The sequence below is a fragment of the Amphiura filiformis genome, chromosome 4 (assembly GCF_039555335.1).
Source record: "Amphiura filiformis chromosome 4, Afil_fr2py, whole genome shotgun sequence".
Classification (NCBI taxonomy): domain Eukaryota; kingdom Metazoa; phylum Echinodermata; class Ophiuroidea; order Amphilepidida; family Amphiuridae; genus Amphiura; species Amphiura filiformis.
Genome location: NC_092631.1, coordinates 4597477 through 4625058, shown reverse-complemented (window position 1 = coordinate 4625058; position 27582 = coordinate 4597477). Strand labels below are relative to the sequence as shown.

At 38.3% G+C, this 27582-nt stretch overlaps 2 protein-coding genes and 1 long non-coding RNA gene across 3 annotated transcripts; 1 reads left to right on the top strand and 2 right to left on the bottom strand.

The window, feature by feature from the left end:
- Window positions 1–1319: 1319 nt before the first annotated feature.
- On the bottom strand, window positions 1320–3071 carry LOC140149645 (uncharacterized). The gene has a single exon (XM_072171724.1). The coding sequence runs from the start codon at window positions 3069–3071 to the stop codon at window positions 1320–1322; it is 1752 nt and encodes a 583-aa protein (XP_072027825.1).
- Window positions 3072–3137: 66 nt separating this feature from the next.
- On the bottom strand, window positions 3138–4679 carry LOC140149643 (uncharacterized). The gene has a single exon (XM_072171723.1). It carries the CDS (start codon window positions 4677–4679, stop codon window positions 3138–3140), a length of 1542 nt encoding a protein of 513 aa, XP_072027824.1.
- Window positions 4680–19024: 14345 nt separating this feature from the next.
- On the top strand, window positions 19025–24460 carry LOC140150488 (uncharacterized). Its single transcript, XR_011858797.1, has 4 exons — window positions 19025–19183; window positions 19750–20292; window positions 20583–20701; window positions 24281–24460. It is a non-coding gene; the product is annotated as an uncharacterized lncRNA (long non-coding RNA).
- Window positions 24461–27582: the final 3122 nt, after the last annotated feature.

The following is a 27582-nucleotide window of genomic DNA, read 5'->3' as shown; positions in this document are numbered from 1 at the left end:
CATTACATCCCGGCCCCCAGTCGAAAATCATTGAGACGATAAAATACTATGTCCAAACAACCCTCCCAAATTTGAGATCTTTCAATTTAAATTTGAGTTGGCTGCTTCAATATAACATGAAACAAGTTAACAATGTGTTTTCTCAAACTTCAAACATGTAACTGAATTCTTTCAATAAACTGAATGCTATTTAGCATGACTGAAACACAATGTAATCAAATGTCATCATTAAAGTTCACTGTTGTGACCATGTGTCTTTCATGGCACATTCATATTAAAGTTCACTGTGGTGACCATGTGTCTTTCATGGCACATTTACATAAAGTTTTAAGTTCTAAGAGTTCTATCAGACTTGCAATTTTCATGAAAGTAAACAATCAGCCAAAAGCAAAGGGTTTTCTATTTTGCCACTAAAACAAGTCTGCTTTGGTTTCAAAGAAATGTTCACTGATTTTACAAATATTTCTCATTAAACATCAAATAATCAAAAGTTTCAAACAGCTGGTAAGTGAATAGCTGTGATGGTGATGTGTTCTTTCACATCAAATCAATATTATCTCTTTCATGGAGTGTTTAAAGTCAGTTCTCTTTGTGAAGCTTAATTTTTCAATTAGTTTTGGAAATTTGCTCAATACTTCACTTCAAATATCAAAAAGGTATCAAAACAACAATTTAACATTATAAACTGCCCGTGCACATACCATGACAGTTTCCCAATCCAAAGTAATTTTCCAATACAAACTTAAATTTTTGGAATAGGTTAATTAAAAAACTGCCTGTGCACAACCATGGCAGCCTAAAGTTTCAGGTTCCTTTGGGTTGAAACTTCTTGTCATTCACATCTGGTAACAGTTCGTGTAATTCACATCTGGTAACAGTTCGTGTCATTCACATCTGGTAACAGTTCGTGTAATTCACATCTGGTAACAGTTCGTGTCATTCACATCTGGTAACAGTTCGTGTCATTCACATCTGGTAACAGTTCGTGTCATTCACATCTGGTAACAGTTCGTGTAATTCACATGTGGTAACAGTTTGTGTAACTCATTCTGGTAACACTACACCATGATGACACTGTTGATACACAAGCTGGCACAAAGTTCCATTCACGGTGCCACTGTTGATACACAAGCTGGCACAAAGTTCCATTCACGGTGCCACTGTTGATACACAAGCTGGCACAAAGTTCCATTCACGGTGACACTGTTGATACACAAGCTGGCACAAAGTTCCATTCAATTAAGTGTCCATTTGCTAATTATCAACATGAAACTTCATAAAATAGATGTAAATTCACAAATTCACTGTGTAAACAGTTGTCACTCCATTTCAAGCAGAAGGCATAACTTGTTGATTGGACGATCTAGGGTGGTCGATTGTGTCTTCACTGTCACACTGCGCACTAGGCCTTTGTTTCCCACATGAATCTTCTCTATTCTGCCCATCGGCCAAGAGTTGCGTGGAGCTGAATTATCTACCACAAGCACTATGTCATCGACCTGAAGATTTTTCTTGGGTTTCAGCCACTTTTGACGTGTTTGGAGCATTGGTAGGTATTCTGCAACCCATCTTTTCCAAAATAGGTCGGCTAGGAATTGTACTTGTCTCCAGCGTCTTCTGGAGTAGGCATCTTTCTCTGTGAATACTCCTGGTGGGAGTGTTTCTGGGTTGCGCAGCTGTAGCAGGTGGTTCGGGGTCAGTACACACAAATCGGTTGGGTCCTCCGACATTCTTGTCAGTGGTCTTGAGTTTATTGTTACTTCCACTTCACACATTAAAGTGTAAAGCTCTTCATCGGTTCTTGCCACTTTCAAATGCTGCTCAGACAACATGGCATGGAGGATTTTCCTGACTGTACGGATCATCCGTTCCCACACTCCTCCATGGTGCGATGCTGTGGGAGTGTTGAATTTCCAGTTAATCTCATGGGTGGATGCAAACATCTGAATAGCATCGTGGTCAAGGGCTTTGAATGCTTCATGTAGCTCACGGTTGGTGCCCACAAAATTGCTGCCATTGTCCGAGACAATCTCCTTCACCATTCCTCTCCTTGCTATAAATCTTCTCAAGGCGTTAATACAAGAACTAGTGGTCATACTATCTGCAACCTCTATGTGCACCGCACGACTGTTCAAACAAGTGAACAACACTCCGTAGCGCTTTACTGTTGATCTTCCACGTTTGATCTCGTACGGACCGAAGTAGTCCACCCCTGTGTAAGTGAACGGTGGGTCATCTGCTTTAACACGTTGAGCAGGGAGGTCAGCCATCATTTGTTGGTTTAACTTACAGCGCTGTTTTCTGCAAATTAGACATTTCTTCATCAGCTGCTTCACTTTCACACCGGCCCCGAGTATCCAATATTTCTGTCGCAGGGTAGCTAGTACATGATTTCTGCCTTGGTGTTTACACTGGCGATGAACATAATCCAAGATTATATCGGAAACATGGTGGTATCTGGGAAGTATGAATTGGTGCTTGGCATCTTCTGGTATTTGTGCATTGCTCAGTCTTCCTCCTACCCGCAAAACTCCGTTACTTAGTATCGGATCCAGATTCAATATAGGACTTCCGCTGTGGACCTTCATGGGTGATGCATTCTTTGCTTCTTTGTCTTCATTTGTGGTCAATTTCTGTACTGGTTTGCCTTTACACTTCTGTAAGGCTGTCACTTCTTTAGGAAACGCTTGCTGCTGAACCGTCTTGATAATGGTCTCTTCAGCCCTCTGTAGTTCTTCCACTGTCAGGTTTTTGGACTCTAGCCTAACTTCTTGCTTCCTGGACTTCTGCAGCAGGACTTGTTTAAGACAAAGCCACCATGCTACCATTCTTTTCAACTTCATCCAATTAGAATAGTAGTGGATGATTCTGGTTACAGGGTCTTGTGGTTCTTCACCTTTCACCACTCCAGCCATTACATTCACAGAACGGTATCTGGTATCTCTCACTTCTGAATCTTGAGTTGACAGGCTTTCTGGTTCTGTTGATTCTGACTTTGGCCATTCATCTTCTTCTTTCCATAAGAAATGTGGACCGTTGAACCATCTGTCACACTTCAATAGCTTTGTCATCGAAAGTCCACGGAACAATCATCTGCCGGGTTATCCTGTGTAGGTACGTAGTGCCATTGTGATAACTCAGACGCTTCCCTGATCTCTTCCACTCTGTTGGCCACAAACGTGTGGAAACGGAGGATTCATTTCAATGTATTTCAACACGGTTGAACTATCCGTCCAAAAATGACTATCAATCTGCTGCTCTTCATCCCCGGTTTTCCAGTCACTCTTCAATTTGCAGTCTACTCTGACTGCAGTCACAGCTGCTGTTAATTCCAGTCTGGGTATGGTGACCTGCTTCAATGGCCTGACTCTGGCCTTAGCCATCAGGAAGGAACAATGTACTTCTTGTCCCTCTATGTATCTAACATAGCTCACTACACCATATCCCTTTTCACTAGCATCAGCGAAGTGATGGAACTGGATCTTCGTTGGGTTCTTGATAGAGGCTGACTTCATACATCTGTTCAGCTTAACTTCCTTCAGCTTGGGAAGCTCTGTGGTCCATCTGCTCCATTCACGGGCTTCTTGTCGTGGAATGTCATCATCCCATCCTATCTTCTGTTGGCATAGAGACTGCAGTATGATTTTGGCTTTCATCACAAATGGTGCCACCATGCCCATTGGGTCATACACTCCACATATGATAGATAGCAAATTCCTTCTGGTCATTACATTCCACCTATCATTCATGCTGATTGAGAATCCCAATTGGTCGGTTTCTGCATTCCATTGCACTCCTAGAGCTCTCTCTGTTGGAAGGGAATCCACATCTATATCAAGATGTTTCACTGGTTCTGCTCTGTCCTCGGATGGAAATCGGCGCAACACCATCCGGCTGTTGCTTAGCCATTTAGTCAATCTAAAACCACCCCTTTGTAAAGTCTGTTGGATATCTTTGGAGACTTCAGCAGCCTCCACCTCCGTCGCGAATGATTTTAGCATGTCATCGACATAAAAGGAGTGGCATATGGCTTCCGCTACCTTGGGTTTGGTGTTCTTACAGTCAGTTGCAATCTTCCTCAGCACAAAGTTGGCACAACTGGGGGAGGAAACGGCTCCAAAGATATGAACACACATGCGATAATCTTGAAGTTTGTTGTCTAGGTTCCCATTGGGCCACCAAAGATACCTCAACATATCTCTGTCATCTTCTTCCACCCTTACTTGATAGAACATGCTCTGTATATCGGCTAATACCGCTACAGGCTCCTTTCTCCATCTGGTTATGACTCCACTCAGCCTGTTAGTGAGATCTGGACCGCTTAATAGTAGTTTGTTTATAGAGATGCCTTGGTGAGCCGCTGGGCAATTGTAAACCACTCTGATTTTCCCAGGCTTGCGTGGGTTAAATACTCCATGGTGGGGCACATACCACTGCCGTCCATCAGCACGCACCATCTCTTTATCTGGTACTCTCTCAGCATAGCCATTGGCTTCCAAGTCATTCATAAACTTGGTATACTGTTCATGTAAGTCGCTGTCCTTGTTCAGGCGTTTTCTCAGACTATTGGCAAAACCTTCCGCTTGTGTGCGATTATTGGGCATCACAATATCTTTATTTCTGAATGGTAGCGCCGTCATAAAGTGCCCATCTGGCTCCTGTCTGATTGTGTCCGCCATCACCTGAAGGAACTGCTTGTCCTCTACTGAGGGCTTGGTTTCATTACATTAAGTCTCTCATCGAAATCTTTGTTCACATAGTTTTTGAATAACTGTTCAAGCTGCTGATCACTTTTCTGTATTCTTGTTGTACTACAGAAGTGTACATCTGTTGTCTTCCTTCTTCCAAGCAGCCCATATACTAGCCAGCCCAGTGGCGATCTCACAGCGTATGGTTGACCAATGTCCCCAACTCTGGTTTCTAGTGGCGTTGTGGCTGCCGGCACATTTATACCTATCATCATTGTCACCTGGGGTAAACATGCTTGTGTTGTGTCTAATTTGGGTAACTTAATTGAATGCAGGTGCTCCCATTTGTCTATATCTCCTTGGGTGAGAATTTCTTGCTCATCAACTGGTATATCTTTAATATAGGCATCTGGTATGTCTATGAATGTGGTACCATCTATGTTCCCTATTTGCAGTTGATCAAGTGTTGTCTCTGTATCCACGGTTTCTTCCAAGTTGATAGTTCTCAGGAATAGTTTAGTAGCTCTCGTCCTGACATGTAGCATATCTGACAGTTCTTTATTAACAAAGACTCCTCCACAGCCATTGTCTAGAAAGGCATGTGTAGCTAAGCACTGATCACTGTTCTTAACTTTCACCAAAATGGGAACTATAGTCATCAGTGGTCCACTCCCTTCCTCTGGTGTTCCAACACATCCCGTCATCACACTTGGAGTTTCACCTGGTTTATCTCCCGATGCTTTCTTCTCACGATTAGGGTCATGAAGTGGTGTAGGATGCGCTCTCTTACACTTGCTGCACTTCAGCGGTTTAGGGCAGTTCTTCTTCATATGGCCCGGTCTCATACACCCAAAGCACAGTCCTTTCTTCTTAAATATCGCTGATTTCTCAACCCCATTCAAAGCAGCAAATTTCCTGCATTCTGGTAGTTGGTGACGAGTTCCCTCTCCACAATAGATGCATGAAGGACTTGACTTGCTTTGGTTCACAGCTGTATTCACTGTATTGTTCTTCTGACTCTGTTGTACATTTGTGGCGAAAACCTTTCTCTTGGGGGCAGTATCACTGCTTCTACTTGTTTTCACACCTTGGTATCCTAGGCCAGATATTCTTGGGTCATTTTCATCTCGTGACAGCTTAGTGACAAACTGCTCAAAGTCTTCAAATCTGGTGGCTCTGTTTTCATTGTCTCTGCACCTTCCCACGGTCTTTATCCATTGTTGTTGGAGAGGACGTGGCAATTTGCTTGCTAATACCTTGAGAAACTCATAACTGTCTACGGTCTTCAGATCAGGGGTTCCCATTCGCGCATTCCTGAATCCGGTGAGGAAAATTGCATATCTCTTCAGTGCAGCACTGTCACCTGGGTTTATTTGAACCCATTGTTCAGCTCGCTCCTTATATTTAGTTGCCAACATCGCTGGCTGTCCGTAATTCTCTTTCAGCAATTTAATTGCTGTCAAGTAGGCCTCCTCCTGGTTCTCTATGAAAATGCAATCTTTTATAAGCTGCTTTGCCTCCTTCTTAGTATACTTCAGGAGCATCTCCAAGCGACGTTTGTTATCATTGGTGACATCTTCCACTGTACTGGTAAAGGTCCTCAAGAACGTCGGAAACTGTATCACATCTGAGCCGTCAAATGTATCAATGTCTGTAGTTGGTAATGTTGCTTCTCGCTGATAAGTCACCAGTTTATCCAGCAATGTTACTAACAGATCTTTACTCTCTGTTTCTGTGTTTACAGTGGGCTTGGCTAGATTTGACTTTGTTTCTCCACTGACTGGTTTCCTTTCTTCAGTTGTATCTGTTCGTCTTTGTATCGCATCACTTGTTTTCTCCAATCTTTGCTTTGAAGTTGCTGGCCTATACATGAAACCATCCTCAGCTGTAGGCGTACTTAATGTATGCATACCAGCGGCATACATGTACTGTGGTGGCGCTGTCACGGTTGGAGACCTATCTCTATCACTGGCTTGGTAAATTGAGTTTCTGGTTCCAATGCTGGTAACTTCAGACGAGCAGCTTCCAAGTGCGTATGTAGTTGCTTTCGCCGCTTCCCAGTCTGTTGTTATAGCCATTTCCTGTTCTAAGCAGCTCAAGCGTTCCTCTTCTTCCTCAATTTCTTTGCGTAAATTCATTTCGTCTGCCCTTTGTTGTGCTAACCTCAATTCTTCCTTTGCTCTACAAGCTGCGGCTTCGAGTTCCTGTTGTATAACAGCGTCTTGAAGTCTTCGTTGTAAATGACGCTTCCTTTCTTTGATTTCATTACTTCTTCTAATGTTTGCCATTTTTTTTTTAACTCAATTTCCTTCACCTTTGCTTTCTGCACAGAAGATGTGGACGAATGTAATGAAATGTTGGAGGCACTGTCATCTGGGTTAACTTCATCTTTCTGCTCCTGTCTCTGCTGTGCACGGCGTGCTCTTTCTTTGGCAAAGCTCAATTCTTCTTCCATCTTTCGAACAGCTTCTTGAATTTCTTCAAGTTTCTCATCTGGTAGGGTATTCTCATCCTTTGTATACGGTGACATTACTGTTTGTTGTAACATAGCATCTGCATTCACCTGAGAATACATTTCATATTTTGATCTTGTTCTACTGGCTATAGGCCTACTTTCAGGTTCTGACGCCATACTGATCTTTCTTGGATCCATTTCACGATTTGTGTTTCACATAAATATCACTGTTTTCAGTGTCAATAATTCTTTCTTGATAACACAGTTCAGCTTACTGGATAATTCTGAACACTAGCAAGTGCTACACCCCGACTTCCCGGATCTCCACATCCAATGAGCCGGCACAAGTGTTGGGCCACAGGCTGGACTAATGTCAGATCTTATTGTGTGAAATACTGTGTTTCTTTAATTGTTTCTGGAACAATTTCATGGATTCACTTTTAGTTTCCAACACGTCACTTTATATGATTGTGTCGAACCAAATTTCAACTTCAGTTGTCATTAGCAAGTGCTACACCCCGACTTCCCGGATCTCCACATCCAATGAGCCGGCACAAGTGTTGGGGCCACAGGCTGGACTAATGACAACCCAACGGTCAACACTTATTGTTTACCGTGTCTCTATTTTTGTTTCTGGAACAATTTCATGGCTTCATACTTTTAGTTTCCAACACGTCACTTTCTTACTTATGATTGTGTCGAACCAAATTTCAACTTCAGTTGTCATTAGCAAGTGCTACACCCCGACTTCCCGGATCTCCACATCCAATGAGCCGGCACAAGTGTTGGGCCACAGGCTGGACTAATGACAACGCAACGGTCAACACTTATTGTTTACCGTGTCTCTTTAATTGTTTCTGGAACAATTTCATGGATTCATACCTTTAGCTTCCAACACGTCACTCACTTACGACTGTGTCCAAATTCAAACCAAATTTCACGAACAGTTGTCATTAGCAAGTGCTACACCCCGATTTCCCGGATCTCCACATCCAATGAGCCGGCACAAGTGTTGGGCCACAGGCTGGACTAATGACAATGCAACGCTTCAATAGCACCTACTTTAGTACGGTACATTCAGCTACGATTTAATGTCATGAATCACTGACATTGACAATGTTTGGTCTGATTTCAATCATGTGATATTATATTTCACAAGCATCTGTATGTAAAATTCTGCTTCAAATGCTTTCTTAGGAAATTGAAGACTCATGTACGTTCTTCAATCTATTTATCAGCGCTTCTGGCACCGTCTACTATCGTGTGGAAGACTAAATCTGTGTGTATACTCATGTACTGCCGTCCAATCTGCGCTCTTGGCAAACACGACACGTTTTTACTGTAATTGGCAGTATTCATTTAAGCTTTACGATGCGGACATCGGGATGAAATATGGAAATTACACAAGAGTCACGACATGATTTTAACGTTTCTTCAATTGGTAGTCTTATTAACTTACTAATATCTCCAGATATTAACTCCTTTGTTCTTTAAATACTCTACTTCTTGAAGATTTCTTTCATTTAGTTCCGTAAAAACGTTATCGAAACCTCTCACATGGGCGCAGCCATTTTCATCAGAAGTTCCCATCATGCATTGGATCAAAAACAAAGTGGGCCGCGGGATAATTTAAAAGGCTAAGTCAAACATAAACAATGATCACTAGATTTGGACATTACAATTTAAACGTTTTCTGACAACCTTTTATAACCTTTTGCGAATGATGTCGAAAACGTTTTGTGCTTGCTGGGTTCAATGCAACGTTTGGGACAATAGGGCCTAGATATTACAACTGATGTCACTGTGCTAATATTTAGAGAATAAAAGTGTCGTTTTGATATCGTACATGTATATCGCCTGATAGCACACGGTAGATAACATTAGTACTAACATTATTGTAATATGAACAATATACATGTATTTGGAAATATATTTTGTAAACGTAACATCCTGTGAAATATTAAAAATTTTAAACAGGGATTTATCATAGATTATCATGTTTTCCAACTATAAACATGATAAAATGGTTCATTCAACACCCACCCCCCAAACCTTAAGGGAATGTACCGGTATTGCACTATCTGAACTATCTTGCACTATCTGACGTTTTTAATTACACCAGTGAACCTAAAGGTCATGTATATTATGAAGTGAAGTAGGTCAGTGGAGTTCTTACAACTTACAAAATATGAGCTAAGGGGCTGTGCAATAATTATGAGCCCCGGGGGGTAAAATTTCCAAACGGCTCGCCAAAAATTGCTTGTCCTCCTCCCTCTTGGCCCGCCAAAAATCGCTTGCTCCCCCCTCTCGTCCTGCCAAAAATTCTTTGTCCCCCCGCCTTGCGCATGCAAAATTTTGGGATCCCAATTTAATGTATTTTGCGTCATATGTGGTTTTTACTCGTTGTGCTAGGTCTATTTTGGAAATAGTACAGATCACCAGTTTCACTTTGACCTTGGACCTGAACATGAAACATAACAAATTCTTTATACCCGCATGCGAAGCATGGACGGGTATATTGCCATCCTATGGTTTCTTCTCCTCCTCCTCCTCCTCCTTCTCCCATCAAACACAACATTCTGTCAAGGCTAGCGCTAAAACTACAAGGGCCCCAGGTTCCATATGTGGTACACTTATGGGCCCTACCCCGTAGAAGTGCCTTTTGCCCATCTTGGCCCCAGAGGTCAAAGGTCACGGGCCCCAGGGGCCCAAATGTGAAAATACAAAGCACGCCGTTTCTCATCAAATGAAGCAGCCTCAGGGCCCTGAGTTGGTACACTGATAGCCCTAGGGGTACTCTATATTTACAAATATACAAGAGCCCCATATGTTATACATTATGGGCCCCAGGGGCCCAAATGTTAAAATATGGTGCAACAGATTGACAAGCCTAGCTCTATAAGTATAAGATGACTAGGGCTCACATGTGGCATATATATGGGCCCTAAGTTGCAGATGTGCCTTTTGCCCATTTTGGTCCCATATGTACAAGGCTAGGGGCCACAGGGGCCTCAATGTTAAAACAAAGGGCCGGCCGTTTCTCAGCAAATAAAGCAGCTATAGGATTCAGATTTGGTACACAGATAGGTCTTTAGTATTATATTGTCATATGTATATATAACCCCCATGTGTCACATACTATGGGCCCCAGGGCCCCAAAAGCTAAAACATAGGGCCGGCCGTTACTCAGTAAATAAAGCAGCTACAATGCCCACCTTGAGTTTTCTGATAGTACTTGAGAATTATACTTTAACATATGTACATGAGCCCCATAAGTCAAATATTATGGGCCCTAGGGCCCCAAATGTTAAAACAAAGGGCCGGCCGTTTCTCATCAAATAAAGCAGCTTCAGGGCTCAGAGTTTGTACACAGGTTGCACCTGAGAATTATATAGTTATATGTACATATGAGCCCCATATGTCACATAATATGGGCCCAGGGCCCAAACGCTAAAACATAGGGCCGGCCGTTACTCAGTAAATAAAGCAGCTACAGTGCCCAGCTTGAGTCTACTTATAGCTCTTGAGAATTATACTTCAAGATAATTATGTACATGGGCCTCATAAGTCAAATATTATGGGCCCCAGGGCCCCAAATGTTAAAACAAAGGGCAGGCCGTTTCTCATCAAAGAAAGCAACTTCCGGGCTCAGAATTTGTACACAGATAGCACCTGAGAATTATATTGTTACTAACACCCACACACCCATCCACCCCACACACGTAGGACTAAACAGACAGATCGTATTACATGTATATCATAATTAGAAATACCAGCGTGAAGCGTTAAGGCTGTTCCAGTTAAATTACATACCCATTGGCTGTTCCATTTAATTTACATACTCCCTCTGAAATGTCCCCCAAAGGCTGTTCCGTTTAACTTACATACTCCCTCTGAAATGGCTGTTCCATTTAATTTACATACTCCCTCTGGAATAGTTTCCCCTAATCATATTGCATGGCCTCACTGTGAGTAAGAGAGACTGACAACAGCAACGTATGGAGAGTAAGAGACGACTCCCCTGGGAGGGACTTTTTACAATTTCTTTATTTTAAGTGCTACGACAGTGCAACCTACATTCAATTAAAGCTTGTGACTTGGACTTTCACTTTTTACACATTTTCTGCCCAATTGGACGACTTTTTACAATTTCTTTATTTTAAGTCCTCAGCAAATAAGGACTGTAAGTTTGGGTACACCGATAACATGCGGGTATAGCCGTATTTGTGTACAAATATATAGCCTTCTAGTTTGTACTGTGTTCATGTGTGGTATTATTTGGAGCGGAAAATCCAATCAATAACATTTTGCCATATATTCCGTATATTATATATATAATATATTTATGACTTTGCCAGCCATACGAGGGAAAAAGGAACATTAGTTGCGACAAGTTATTGTGTGTCGTAAAGCAGGTAAGATTTGAGTTATGAATATATGCATTGTTTAGAAACAATGGTTCATTACACTACACATATATACATCATGGCAGTCAGATGTATCGGTATCGATACATCTTTACATAGTTATTTTCTGATGCGCGAGAAGCGAGAAAATTCAGGTCAAAAACAGACCATGCTAAATCTCAAATGTTTGTAAAGTTTATCTCTGCATTTCGAGGCAGGGAATCAACTTACCCCTTACCCCAGTATGTATGCACAGCACAATTAAAACTATGTCACTGGCGCTGATGAATGGTGTGGTGGGAGGGGTGGAGGGACAGCTCCCGGGGACAGCTCACACATAATTATTGCCAATCTTGCATAATCATTTCATGTATACTGCAGTTACTGTCCGTTTTCCTATACACAATACACAGTGCTCTCACCATTGACGCGCGACCTTTACAAATAGTGTATATTAGAAGTATATTGCATTTGCCTAGTTAACATCACTGTGTGAAAAATAACAGGCCAATATTTAAACTATTCTCCAAACTTCTAGCAAATATATTTCTCTAACATGACCTAAAATTACAGCTAGGTTAGATGTTCAGAAATAGTCGCACTTTCGTAGAATATGAGTGAGGGCAAGGCATAGCTAGCTCATAGCTAGCCAACTCCCCGTGTTAATTGAATGGAGATTTGACCGAAAATATTGAGCTATATTGGTAACGGACCGCTCCGTTCTGAAGGATGCCACAAAAAAACGGTACAAGCTACATTTAAAGTATTCTATGAAATTCTAGAAAATATAGTTTTGTAACATGTCCTAAATTTTTAGCTAATTTAGGTGTTTGGAAATAGTCGCACTTTTGTGTTTTAGGAAGGATATGTAAACGACAGATAACACCAAAAATATGAAGAAATTATTTCCAAACCGTGTTAAGTCAACAATCATTATGTTGCTCATTTTCAAGAAAGCTGGTTAACAAAAAGCAGGCCATTGTCTCATTTCGTGAACAAAGCTCCACATACCATTGTTTCCTTGCGTTTCCTTTATAATCGGTTACCCAACTGAAGCTGTATTATAGCAGCTCATTGCGATACCGCACATATAAAACAGACACATGTGCACAGCCAGAGAAGATCCGATTTAATCAGTTGAGCTGTTTCAATGAGTGTTATCTTGGTTTAATAGCTTTTAATGGGGTTTAAGTTCTGCAGAGGTCGAAATGAATTCTACTGTAGACATGACTGCATCATGCCCATCATTACCATCCGTAACATCCGTTGGTCCAGTATGTCATACTGCAGCTACTGTTCATTTGCCTATACACAATACACAGTGCTCTCATCATTGACGCGTGACCTCTACAAACAGTGTATGTTAGGTATAGGGCATTGCCTAGTTAACGTCACTGTGTAAAAAATAACTGGCAAAATGTTTTGTACTCTCTGAAATTCTAGAAAATATAGTTTTGTAACATATCCTAAATTTTTAGCTAATTTAGATGTTTGAAAATATTCGCACTTTGGTGATTTAGTAAGGAAGGTAAATCAAATGCAACTTTTAGTGACTATCACTCACTTGTGGACCGCTCTCTTCCGAAGGGCATTAAAGCTAAATCACTTGACGGATATTTTTTGTACTTGAAGTCAATCAAGAATAATGTATATATTACATGTAGGCTAAAACTAAGTAGGTGGGGCATCTGCAAATGTTCGTACCTCCCTGATATGTAAGTGACAAATAACAGCAAAAACAACTCCCATATCTGTCCATAACTTTACTCAGTGGAGCAAGCTAGGTGATTTCAAGTGGGTGATTATTGATCGGCAAGTGCCATATTTGGGCATAAGTACAGTCCACCATTCAACGTGAAGGATGAGCTAGACTTTATCGATTGATTTTGCTGGAGTAATTTCCTGTTAATTAGGTTTAAGTACTGCAAAGGTCGAATCAAGGATGTACTCCAATAGGTCCAATTTATATCAATACCTAATAGCCCAGCAAACACAAAATGTTTTCGACATCATTCGCAAAAGGTTATAAAAGGTTGTCAGAAAACGTTTAAATGTCGGGTTATATAAAAGGTATATTAAGGGTATAAACCGTTTTCATCACATCAAACAATTTTTTTTATAATCTACTGCCCAGCACAAACAAAATGTTTTACAGAAAATGTTTAAATGTCGGGTTATATAAATGGTATAAAAAACGTTTTAATAACGTTCCAAAAACATTTTTGAAAACTTGATGCAAAACATTCTAAAATTTTGCGAAAAATGTTTGTCCAAAATATTTGCAATAACGTTTTAAAAGCGTTTTCATGACCTTTATATAACCCGACAATTAAATGTTATTACAACGTTTTGAAAAGAAAAAAACGTATTCGTGTTTGCTGGGAAGGTTGAATTGTACAGTTTTTACCCTGTTTCTCTCTCCAAGTTTGTAATTGCAATAGCCAGGCGGTGTCGTAATTGGTTGGCATTGGTTATAAACACTGTCGTGAGCAAGGGGGAGAGGGGCTGACGATCAACTTCGGTTCCCAAACTACCTAAAAGGGGCCGTACAGAAGGCGCTATTAAGCCGTCCCTATTGAATGGCATATATATATTTTAAGCACGGAATTTTAATTCTCACTGCCCGGATTTTAAATTTTAAATAAATTTTGCTTCCAACTCATTTTACAGATTTGTAATACAATCGCCCGTTTTTTAATAATGGGCATTATTTAAGAGGGATTAGTTACCTTTTTGGAAATGTTTATAAAAAATGGTGGGAGAAAGAGCACAATACTTTATTAAACGATATATGATATATGTACTTTAAGTAGCATACTTCCCTTATTTCTAACTGTGATATTTTTACAGGTGCTCTCAACATACGAGAATGTTCGTCGTCAACTCGAAGACGTACGGAGCCGTTATTCTATTGGTAGTATTCTACATTACCTACAGTGGTATGTGAATAATAGAAATCATTACTCATGTTAAGAGAAGTAATTCATTGGTAGAGCAGTCACCTTCGGAGCCTTATTTCACCCTTATACAGATGAGCACTCCCTTATAATGCCTCTTTGAAGGTGTCTTGGGAAGTATTTCTTGAATTGCATATCTCCTTGTCTTGGGTAGGCATCAATCAGTTCTCCGAGGTCTCTGGACTTAGGACCAGACTCTGGTGGTTAAACCGGTTTTAACCAACCGTCCCGCTTCCCTCAGAGATATATTAATTAAACCATCATCAGAGATTGGGTACTCCATCTTACTTTCAAGCTAGGAACAGCTAGTATGAGTGGCGTAAACCAGCATGCTAAGTCAATGCCCCTACATTACCCAGCAGAGCTTGCACTGCTGGAACTGGGATGTGCAATGTCATTACGGACAATGACTGGTCACGGGAACCTACGGTATTCTTACTAACAGTTGGAGGGGTAGTTCATTGGTAGATCATCAGCGCGGTCATCTCCGGAGTCTAATTTCACCCTTCTTAAGATGAGCACTCCTGGTGTACATGTAGTTCTCTCCTGGAAGATGACAAAATTGGAAAAACCACCTTGTTGCAGTCTAACTAACTAACGAACAAAATCAGCTTGTTACACTAAATTTTAATTAATCAGCTTGTTACACTAAATTTTAATTAATTAATGAATTTATTTATTTATTCATTTTTCTATCCCAAAAGGGGTCGAATTAATGTTCACTGTTTTTTTAAAAATTCATTTGCCACCCTAACCACCCCACCCATCCCCCGACAAAAAGTTCCGGCCCACCACTGGAAAATGTATGAATGCTCTCATGCCCCCCCCCCCTCCCCCATTTGATGGTTACATGCAGTTAAAGATATCAAGATTCATTCTTCTAACACGTCTGAAGCCAGTGGCATAGATTTTAGACATGAGTGATGGGGTTGGACAAAAATTCTTGAAGTATACTGACTTTTTGGTTCCAGAATAAGTTTATGTTACACATGCGTGCCAAGCGTGGAATAATATTCCCATATTGAAGCTAAAATGGTGAAATATGGTGCACAAGTGGAACAGATTTGCGCGAAGCGCGCAGAAAACTTTACATTATATGCTAAAATAGCGAAATGTGAGGTTAATTTGGTTAGAAACACACATACAGGCGTCAACATTTATTAAAATATGTGGGGGATTTATCCCCATCTCCCCGGGATTTAGTACGCATACCGTATGTCTAAAGCAATTATAAACCAAACGGTTTCATGTTTGCATTTTGTTACTTGACAATCATAAACAAATATTATGTCACAACATTAAGGCATATGCTTTCATATACAGGGTGTCCCAATAAAAAAGAGAACCCTCATTGCGGCCTAATTTTCTCCTATTTCTGAATAGTTGATCAAATATATTTTTGGTATGTAAAGAAACCTTCAATCGTTAGCTTTAGTAAACCAAAATTATTGCAATCGGCTGGCAACTTTGGAAGATATGCTCTTTTAAAGAAATGCAACCGTTTTTCATTCTGTCCACGAAGGAGGTTTGGCTACTTAAAAGATTGAAAAGGAGTACACGTGTCACGTATGAATATCAATCATTCCTCAATGATAACTTTTTAAAAAATACCTTTACTTAGGGTATGGGCTTTACTGGTGGGTATATGGGCTATAGATTTTGTTAAGTGTTATGGGTAAAATGGATGTGGTATGGGACTTCTTTTACTATACTTGCAATTACCTATTTTTTCTTGGTTATTTATGCTGTTACGAGTCGCACTTGACTCAAGGCCAAAACACCTTTTACCCAAATTCACATGAATGCACAACACAAATACACTGTTTGATTAAGCTAACAACATCTAAGTCTTTAATTGAAAGTAGAGATATGATTGGTACAATATATGACAACTAATGCATACACAAAAATAATCACACAATCACAATAATATTTTAACTACTTAGTACTTAACCAGCAGTCTTCTTGTAGGTGATCATAGAGTTCTTGCAATGTTCTGGACGCCTGATGTAAATCACTTGTCCTGCGAAAATCAGTGAAGTCCTTTGTACACTTGTATTGATAAACATCCTTGCGAATAAAATCCTCACACAAAAGTGGCGTTGTTTTCTCCAAACCGTTATCTCCTTGCGCTGCTTTCTCCGAACTTAACTCCTTGCGCTGCTTTCTCCAAACTTAACTCCTTGCGCTGCTTTCTCCAAACTTTGCGCTGCTTTCTCCAAAAATGGTGCTATTTCCACCTTTCACACAATATCTTCAGGAAGCAGGACTGCGATGCAGTTGTCCCCACTTATTTTGACAGCTGTGTTGTATCAAAAACCATAGATCATCATATTCAGATAATCTAGACTTCAGCAAGTCGACAGAAGAATATTTATTCCTTTCTTGGAAGAAGTACGTTCTTTGGCGTATTCTAGATCTTCTCCGACAACACTGGCAGGTAGTAGTGCATTGACTACATAAATTAATTCTGGTTTGCAATTTCCTTTCCTTGAAAGAATTGGACTGTAAGCATATTACCTAGCTAGCCCAGATCAACACTATCAACTGTGAAGAATTGTGTTTACATTTTCTTATATATCAGGCACTGGGAAAACCGAAGTATTAATAGCCAAATGTGATCTTGTGAATTCCCAAGCCTTAATTATAACATTAACCTTTCTCATTACATCACTTCCTCAGGGGAATTCCATGACATCACTTTCACTTTACACTCTCAGGGGACTTTCCAATTGTGCAACACATTGAAAAGGGGAATTCCCAGCTATCCAATCAATTTGCTGGAGGGGAACCCTAAAATGTCTCATGAAATAGATTTTAATTGTAAACAAAGATAATCAAATTAAATAACTAAGGGCACACCACAATGCCTTTTGTTTAATTACGTTTCTTACTTTGTTGTTTCTTGTTTTCTTTTCTTTGCTTTCTTTTTATTTACAACATAAGTCATTTCTCTTTTTAGGATAAAGGTAGCCATGAAAAGGGCTGTTTGGTTTGTCTTTGGTTCTTCTGATTAAATGAGTTTACTGTGCTGCTCTGCCCTCTACCTGGTTGCCTCCTTGGCGAATATAGGTTTCAGCCCTAGTCCTCATTGCATAAATTGCGTTACATACCATCTTTGTGCGCCGGATACTTGTGAATGCAGCAGTAATACGTTTGCGAAGATCTTTGATTTTGCCACCAAGGAAGAAATCAAGTGGTGTGAGATCTGGTGATCTTGCATGCCACTCCACAACATAACCCATCCCATCCACTCTGTTTGCTATCCGTGGACAGAGTGAAAAACGTGTACATTTCTTTAAAGGGGCATATCTTCAAAAGTTGTGATACGTTCTTTACATACCAAAATATATTTGATCAAGTTTTTAGAAATAGGAGAGAAAGAGAGCGCATTGAGGGTTCTCTTTTTGGGGGGACACCCTGTACAGTAACTTAGTGAACAGAAGTCATTATCAGGAAATTATATGGCATTTATAATTGTATTGAACCTCAATTGCCTTATGGCGAATGGGGCCCCATCAAGATCTGGTACTATGCAAAATTGCCCAACAGCTTTAGTGTTTGGTTTCGTTAATTAAGTAGTCAATATAATTATCATTTGACAATATGTACATGTATACATGTATAAAGTATGGTAAGTGTTACAATTTCAGTCCGATTTTGCTTTCATTATATTTAACATCTGAACCTGAATCCCAAATATAATCATTAAACCAGAGCCCGCGCTAATATAATACATGGTCTTCTTTGTTTTCTTTTGTTCTTTCTCTTTTCCCACTAATCTTGATCAGGCTCCTACACCTAATTCTCTTATTCTCGATTAAAGTAATCAAAGTCCTATAGAAGATGCGGATGGAATTGGAAGGGGATTGATTGAGGTTTGTTTGAAATTGTACATTGATGCACAATCACCCTGAAAGTGCAAGAAGTTATTCGCCCCTAACAGCATGAACAGGGAAGAACATTGTGGATCACACGACTCACGACTGAATGAACTTGCATCTCTCTGGGTCACGTTATGTCCAAGCTGCCATTGCGTTGTAAATCGCATTATTCCTTACGTTTACAAGTTATAAATACGTAGTAACAAGATTGGTTGACTCAAAATTCTTTCAATTACCAACCCTCTTAACTCTAGTAATTAACAAATTACAGGAACAAGACCGATATTTGTATATTCGAATTGAAAAAGTAACTATTGTGGCAATAAACATGTTTAATTCTCAATTAAATGGTGCAGGTTTTTGTACCGTTTAGTGCAAAAGGTGGCTTATGCCCGGGGCTTGTGCTAACTTTAACATTTTTAATTTGGATTGCCCTAATCAATTTTCTCTTGCAGTAAATGTGAAAACAAAATACTTGTAATTATGTCCATAGTTGGATAGTGCTTTTAAACCTTATTTTACAAACAGCTTACATTTATCACTGTATATATCCATTTTGTTGTTGTTGATATACCGTATAAAAGCTTAAATTTGTTAATGTTTTTGTTAACAGATCAAACCTGCCCATCGCTACCTGGGCCCCAAAACGGTTTTTGGTCTTGCAATCACAGCGGATCTGTATGCAATTTACGATGACTTGAAGGAAAAGATGTCAGAAAGACTGAAGAAACTCAATACATCTGTTCGAATGGAGTGTGGGCGCCTTCTCTGCCATCAGCAATTGCATGCAAACGTAAGGATATGCACATTCAGTTTAAAGACAACGCATACGCTTGTAATTATAAGAAATAGTTTAATTTTTGAAAGAAAAAAACGCATAAGAACTCAAAAAAATCCCATAAAAGTGTATTTCCATTGCCAACCATGTCTTGTCGTTTTCTCGTACTGCGGAACCCGAATTAAATACAAGCCGCATCCCTTTTAGTATTATACTAACTGTTATATGACGACGTTGTTGAATTGTTTGCCGTGTACAGACGACGGTCATTACGGCAGCCTTTTTCACCTTGGTACTGGCAGCTATCCAGATCGACCGGTTACGTATTTTAACCATCAGTCAAGAAAACATATTCAAATACAGTCCCTACAGTGGGTTTTAGAATGAAAAAAGAAAACAAATAAAACAAACGATTCTCTCGGGACGGTTAAAGTGATATAGTATTCAGCTGTATGCAGAAATGTTATGTGTTGACTTTAGATTGGAGATTGGAGTAGTGTTTCAGTGACTAACAAATCGATTTGTTATCTGTTATTAGCAAATATTAAAGTTCGTTCTTTTTTCTTACTGCTATTTATTAGAAACAACACCAGGAAAGGACATCAAGCAGACCAATGATGCTCAATTTAACAGCGCTGATAACTGCACTGACGTGGACCTCTTACAACTTATTCGAGAGGGAGTTGTTATGTATTTGAATTCGGCACTTTTGGGCGAAACATGTCAAGATAATTGTGTCGTTCAGGATGTTGACGTTTCCTGCGAGGAGAATGCGGAATCTGACCGTCGCCGCCGCCGTCGTCGCAAGCGCCAGGAACCACCAAATATGTTCAAAATGGAGGTAGATTTTACTCTTAAGAAAAAAGTTAATGAAACAGCCACCAACGATGATATCACCGACGACGTGGAAGCAATATCCTTTATAACACAAAAGATATCCATGGAGATACAAGATGGTACTTTCTATGCTTACGTCAGCCGAGGCGACAGATTTCTCAAGTCTGTATTCATACCACTGGGGGATATTGAGTTCATACCAGTGAATGGCAGCCCATTAGAGACTGGAGAGATAGAACAGACGTGTCCTGGCGGGTATTCCAAAGCTGCTACTACATTGACATGTAGTAAGTCTCACTTTTTACGATGTTCCTGTAATATACTGGGTCTATTTTGGAAATAAATGCTTATTTTAACAGCCTTAGGCAAGTTTGCGTAAAGGCTGCCAACCAACTTTCTTTTTGTTAATTTATGCATGCTGATTTAATTGAATATTATTGTATGCCAAGCTGTATTTGAGCCCCATCACCTTATCCATCACCCTATAAAGAGAACCCAAAGATCTTACAAAATGTAACATTTTTGCGAGTTCTGCAAGTGACAAACTTAATTTTACCGTAAATGATTTATTTTGCAGTTGCTTGTGATGTAAATACCTTTGAAAGTAATGGCGAATGTCTCCCCTGTCCTTCCAACCAGCACCAACCACAGGAGGGCCAGACATCATGCATAGGGCCAGAAATATAGGCTTAAATGGTAGGCATAATTTCCCATATATAAAGAGCTTAGTTTCAAAACCCCTTACATCCACTTGAGCAATTTTGAGAAAACATCAAAAAATCATTTAAAAAATCACTGATATAAGAGGGTTTGCAACAAAAGCCAAAAACTGCTTTTGTTGCAGACCCCCTTATATCAATGATTTTTTTGATGATTTATTAATGTTTTCTCAACATTTCTGAAGTGGATGTAAGCGGTTTTTAAACTAAGCTCTTTATATGATAACTATGATAAACCATCCCTATAGTCATGATAGTGCGGTGCAGTGCGAGTGCAGGAGTAGCGCCTATTGCAAAATCAACTTTGCACTGTTATAAAATTGCCACTTTTTGACTTGGTATTTCCGTACTGACGCGAGTATAGTGCCTTCCTTTTTGGTTGAAAATGACCGAAAATAGGGGGGGGGGGACTTTACACGAGGATTTGCTAGTTAACAAGGTGCGATTTTAATCTTTCATAACAGTGAATACACGTCAAGGTCTCCGATATTCAGCACCAGAAGCTTTAAAAAGTAGTCTCACTTGAGTTGTAAAAAACTCATATTTTCTCATATTATTGGGTGGAATTTTAGCCTTCACTAATTAGAATGTTGGGAATATTGTTGATAAAATATGTCCATTTCTTTGTAAGAAATGACATGCAAACTATCAATATTTTTAATTTAATTTATTTTACGCCTACTCTGACACAAGATCTCGCCGTGTGTCGCGTGTGTTACTACTGTAGGCGGCCATCTTGGATTGATACCTGTCTTGTTCACTGCGAGTTTATTTTCACTGAATTGGACTTAATTTTCTCACATCATGTCCTTCAAAAATTCCAAAATAATGTTTTCACGTATTCATGATTTATGTAGATCATTTTAAATATTTAGGGTTGATTTTGACAACAAATATGAGACAGAAAGTAAATAAAATCAGCGGAAGTGGCTACTTTTTTGTTTATACACAAAATAATGACAACAACTGATTAATTTTCCATTTTCCAGCGAGAGTATTGTGAAAGCTTGATATTTTGTTGAATTTATATCATCTTTACAACGATGTTTCAGGTAAATAAATAATCTAGCAATGAAAATTAAGCTCCGTAGTCACAAAAATGTTTTTTTTGAGAAAAAAAATCTGATTTTCTCCGATTTTTTTCGGAAAAAAACACAAAAATTTTGAAATAAAAAAAATTTCCGCATTTCTTTTTTTTTTTCAAATCGCGCGATTTTACAAATGCGCGCGCAAGCTTTGAGACAAACCATTTTTTTGCCTTAATGACGGTTTAGAGTTGATGATCCCAATGTTACCCGTAAACTATTTCACACGATTCGGCCGAGCGCAGGTTATGACCATGGCAAAACGAATGTGCACCAAGATATGATCGATACAAAGGGACGGGTATAGTTTATGGTGATTCGTCTGTATGCGAAACATACGACCAGTAATTATCGATATTGTACTGTTGTTGTTTATAATAAGATTTACCCGTAATTGACAGCTAAACATCTCAAAAAAGTAACTACCCCCCCCCTTAAATTATGGCCATTATTACAAAACGTGCTATTGTATTACAAATCTGTAAAATGCGTTGGAAGCAGAATTTATTTCTCCGCATTTTGACATCTTATTTGATACGATAGCCCAGAAAACAATAAAACACCGGTCAATTTAATGTAGTGAGGTACAGATTTGAAAGTTGCACTTATAAAAATACAAAACACTCAGATACCATTACACAAGATTTCCTTCTATACTGCGCCAATGAAGTATCCTTACATTTGGAAAAATAATCACAATTTCCAAACTGAACAATATTGGAGTAAATTTGTTTTTTAATATATTTACTATCTAATCCTGCACATTATGACACACTATTGAATCCAATGTGACTTCAAGAAGTAAAGTTACAAGCATTTGATTAGACGAAGGTCCAGTTTCAAAAGTGACAAACTGGCCTATTCAAAACTCCACATACCACAAATCTGGTTTGAGAGTGGTGAATGGCTAATTTATGCGTTTGGCTTTAATTTAAAACAAAAGGAACAAAAGAAAACTGAAACAAAAGAACTGACAAATAAAATGAAAGTTATGAAAAGTACAGAGAAGTAAAAATTGAAATGAAAACTGTTTTAAATAACGCTTCATTGAAGAAACTGTGTTGTCTCTTTGTTGCGCTTGTTGGAATCTTTTTGCGCCTTGTATAGGCCAGTTTGTCACTTTTAAAACTGGACCATCGTCTATTCAATTGCTTGTAACTTTACTTCTTGAGGTCACATTGGATTCAATGTGGTGTCATAATGTGCAGGATTAGATAGTGCATCTATTAAAAAACAAATTTACTCCAATATTGTTCAGTTTTGAAATTGTGATTATTTATACAAGTGTAAGGATACTTTATTGGCGCAATATATTATACTGAATACAAATCAATAGATTTTACTGCAACTTTCAAATCTTGGGTTACATTGCTTTAAATGTTGGCTGCGGCGTCAATATTTAGACAATTGCTACAAATGAGGTGTCGAAATATTTGAGGTGTTTATTATGTAACTAAGATAGCCAACAGCAGCAATGCCAATATTCATAAAATAAGAAACGCTCAAGCGCAAATACCCACCCACGGTAACACACGCACAAATAAAAAGACATCTACTATAACAATAAAAATAACAAAAATGACATTAAAAAACAATTGGACATACGCAAGTGTAAGGGGGAAATATAAGCATAATAATTATGTTTTTATGTTGTGTTCCATACAACAAAGGCATAATGAAGGCATAATTGGTGGAATTTCTGCAACTAAACAGTGGCGGCGGAATCATTAAAATTTAGTGGGGTCGGGGTACGAACATACTTTGTTTCTGTTTTACAGGGCTTGTTTTTGCTCGCGAAGCATGCGAAAAATTTTAATTTCAGACTATTTTAGCCACAAATTAAAAGGGCATTTCGTGATCCACAGCCTCATCCCCCCACTTTTCTCAAAAAAAGTTGAGATTTTTATATCACTGGAATACTCTGGCTACTTAATGTTTATGTACAAAATATTTCTTGCAGATTAATTCGTTTAGCAAAGATATCGTGAAATTTGAATTTCGTTCTGGTGCACCAGAACGAAATTACAACGTGTCTATGGAGCAGTGTAATACACAAAATCATGCATAAATCGCAAACGCAATATCGGAATCAACTGAAATTTTGGGAATCTGCTTTTTTTGTGGATATGTACTGAAAAATGTCATAAAAAGAGGATGCTAGGATCACGAAATACTCCTTTAAGGTGTTTCCGGCTATTTGATTCGCGAGCAAAATTTTGTAATTGTACCCTATTCGGCCCAAAACATACTGTTTTTCGTGCTAATAAGTAAGATGCACATGGAAATTAGTGCTTAATTTTTTCTTCTATTATGATTTTTAGGGGACGTCCCCTTGCCTAAATTTAGGGGATGTGCCCCCCCCTCGTCCACCCGCTTCCACCGCCTATGGATGGTCCGCGACCAGATCATAAATGAAGTCGAAAAAAAATGTTTTAACCATGTTTCTTTTTCTTTCTTTTTCTTCTTTACAGAGAACACAATAAAGTTAATAAGAGGAACGTCGCTTGCCTTTTATATTAATATTGTTATGAAATTAATCAAAATTTTTAGAAACCTTTTTCTGCGGATACAACCAACCTGAAGTTTTAAAAAATTGTTAAAATATTTTCATAGTTTCTGTACAAATGAATACCGATATAAAGTAAATTATTCGTAAAAACTAGATAGGAGTCAGTCCCATTAAACACAAAATGTTTTTAACGTTATTAAAAACTTATAAACATATTACAAGTGCGTTTTGATTTTTGTCAAAACGTTTTAATAGTATTTAAATGTCGGGTTATATAAAGGTCATGAAATTATTTTTAAAACGTTTTATATGAAAAAACACTACAATAACATTAATTTTACAAATGTTGTCAACTATTATTGTAAAATATTTTTGGCAAACATTTTTGCCAAATATTTTGTCAACTCTTAATAACATTATGTTAGAAAGTTTTCTAGAATATTTTCTGAATGTTGTTAAAACGTTTTATACCCCGTTTTATATAACCCGACATTTCAAGTTTTTCTGTAAAAGGTTTTGTGTTTGATGTGGTGTCCCGTAGCAGGGTTTCTTGTCTGTATACACGTACACAGAGTTATTGCAATGCTACATAGACCTAGTAGTACTTCTTATCAGAATTTGTTTCCGAACATTGCTTTCAGCTTCAATCAATAGTGTCTGCAAATGGATCCTTTGTTGGATGGTATGACGTCATCAGAAGATGATGACGTCCTCAGGATCAATTGGTCGTAGACGTGAGTCACGTGACTCAGTTACTAACGAAACCAGATCATCCGTCCTAGCCGTATACACCCAGATAACACAAAAATGTTTTGAAAACGATATAAACTTGTTTGGTGTTGGTCAAAACGTTTTAATAACATTTAAAGGTCATGAAAATGTTTTGGAAACGTTTTGTATGAAATAAACTACAACAACATTTTGAAAATGTCAAAACAATTTAATAACATTTAAATGTTGGGTTATGAAGCTCATGAAAACGTTTTTGAAATGTTTTGTATGAAAAACGTACAACAACATTTTAAAAATGTCAAAATGCTATTGCAAAATATTTTTTGGCAAACAGTTTTGCAAAAGATTTTTTCAATACTTAAATGGCATTAAGTTGGAATGTTTTGCATCAAGTTTTCAAAAATGCTTGTAATGTTAAAGGATGTCTCCGGCAATCACAACATTATGCCATATAGAAAATTAATTATCAAGCACTAATCACGTGGTTTTGTTTGAAACAAACTCATATTGACCATAAAAACGAAGGCTTGCAACAATTGAGCACAAGTAATCATGACGTCATTGCTATAGACAATTTCGGCGCGGGAATTTTGCATATCGCGTGTTGAGAGCCGGCTGTTTTTATTCGTTTTTATGGTCAATTTCACAACTCATTTCTGGTATAATATAGTGTTACAAGTCGTTAATGACTTAAGGCAAAAACACCTTTTTCCCAAATTCACTTCAGAATGCACAACAAAACACACTGTTAAATTAAGTTAACAATATCTGAGTCTAAATAGTAGGCCTAGTGCATTGACTACATAAAATATTTCTGGTTCACAATTTTTGTATCTCCCTTTTGATTTGCAAACACTCTGCGTCCTCCGGACCCACTAAGGGGCCAGATAATTATTCCATTTATTTTCATAGCCCCCCACACACGAGTTCAACTCGAAGACTTTACATGAATTGTATAGTCTCTTTAAGAAAATGGTATATGAATGTATGCCACCAATGATACCGGCAATTGTTTTCGTGTTTGCCCCTGAAATTGATATTTTTATTTTTATAATCTTGAGTATGCGTCAAGATGTTGCTCTCAGTTTCGTTTCCCTTTTGCTCTCAGTTTCGTTTCCCTTTTATTCATTTAATTATTGGGGATATGAATGAAATATAGGTATTTTCAACAAAAAAAATGCAAGTCACAACATGTGAAAAACACCTTAAACTGGCATGTTTTTAGGAAATAGACCTATATAAATAAATGAATAAATAAATGTATAAATAAGGCCCTTCACAATTGATTCTTAGTTTCCTGTTTCATGGTTGAAAACAGGGGATGAGGTGACTTTTAATTATTAATTATCTGTTATTTTCTTTATTTTAAAACATGTGGTCGCAACCTACATCAACAAGTTTTGATTAGGAACATGCATTTAATTATTTTACAACTGTGTTTGATTTTATACATACGTAATGGTACAGTTATGTTCTTTGTTTATTCATCATTATAGTTGATATGATCAAAATCAGAAAGTAGCAAATGGAAGTCATCAAAAGTTATTTTAAAAGAGAAAATCCAAAATATAAATAAAATAATTAAATATTTTGCAATTCTCTACTTTGGATGCGGGCGGGAAACAGGAAACTAAGAATCAATTGTAAAGGGCCTAATCATGTACAATTGTTGACTGAGTTTGTTGGAATAAGTTGTTCTTTAACCTCTTGGGTCAAAAAAGTTTTTTATGTCTGAAGAGGGGGGTCAAAAAAGTTTCAGGTTTTTTGGAGGGGGTCAAAAAAGTTTTGACTCCAAAAATTTCCAAGTGTCCAGCCCCCCCCCCAAGTATTTCTGAACACTCCCTTAATGCTTGAAATTGACCTTGGCTTTCCACTATCAAGATAATAAATAGTTATATGCCGAAGCTTCCACATGATTGACTTGACATGTCGGGGTGTATGTACACATGCACGTTTGTATCCAGTCTTTGTTATTGCATGAGCAAGGATATTCCCCGTGTATAGTAATGATATTTGTATTAGCATAAATAAAACAGTTCCATGAGAATTGAATTATAAAACCAAGGCAAATCTGAAAACCAATTAATATACAAATTTTATGAAAAAGCACCGATTATCATTATTATAAAAAGTCTGATCATTAATGATATGTGAAGTGTAACTTGAACTTGGCAATAACTCACGGTGCTATAGTTAATAGTATTCGCGACCTTTGTTCCTTGCAACAAATAACAGTTGAGAGACTACAAGCGAAGCGCCAATGTAAGTAGATAGTTTAATATTGGCATACACTAGGTTTTTTGTGTAATATTTACAAATTTACATCATAATTATTATGTTTAAGATTAGGAAAGCAAAATAGGCGGGCAAACTTTGAATGTATGAAAAGGGAGGAAAGAAAGATAAAACTAAAAGTATAATATGCTAAAGCCTTTGCATCGGGGCCTGAGATTGGAATTCCAGTTTCCTTTCTCACGAAGTAAGGGCTAAGAGTAAAATTGTACAATTGTGTTTGGGAGTGGCCTTCTCTCT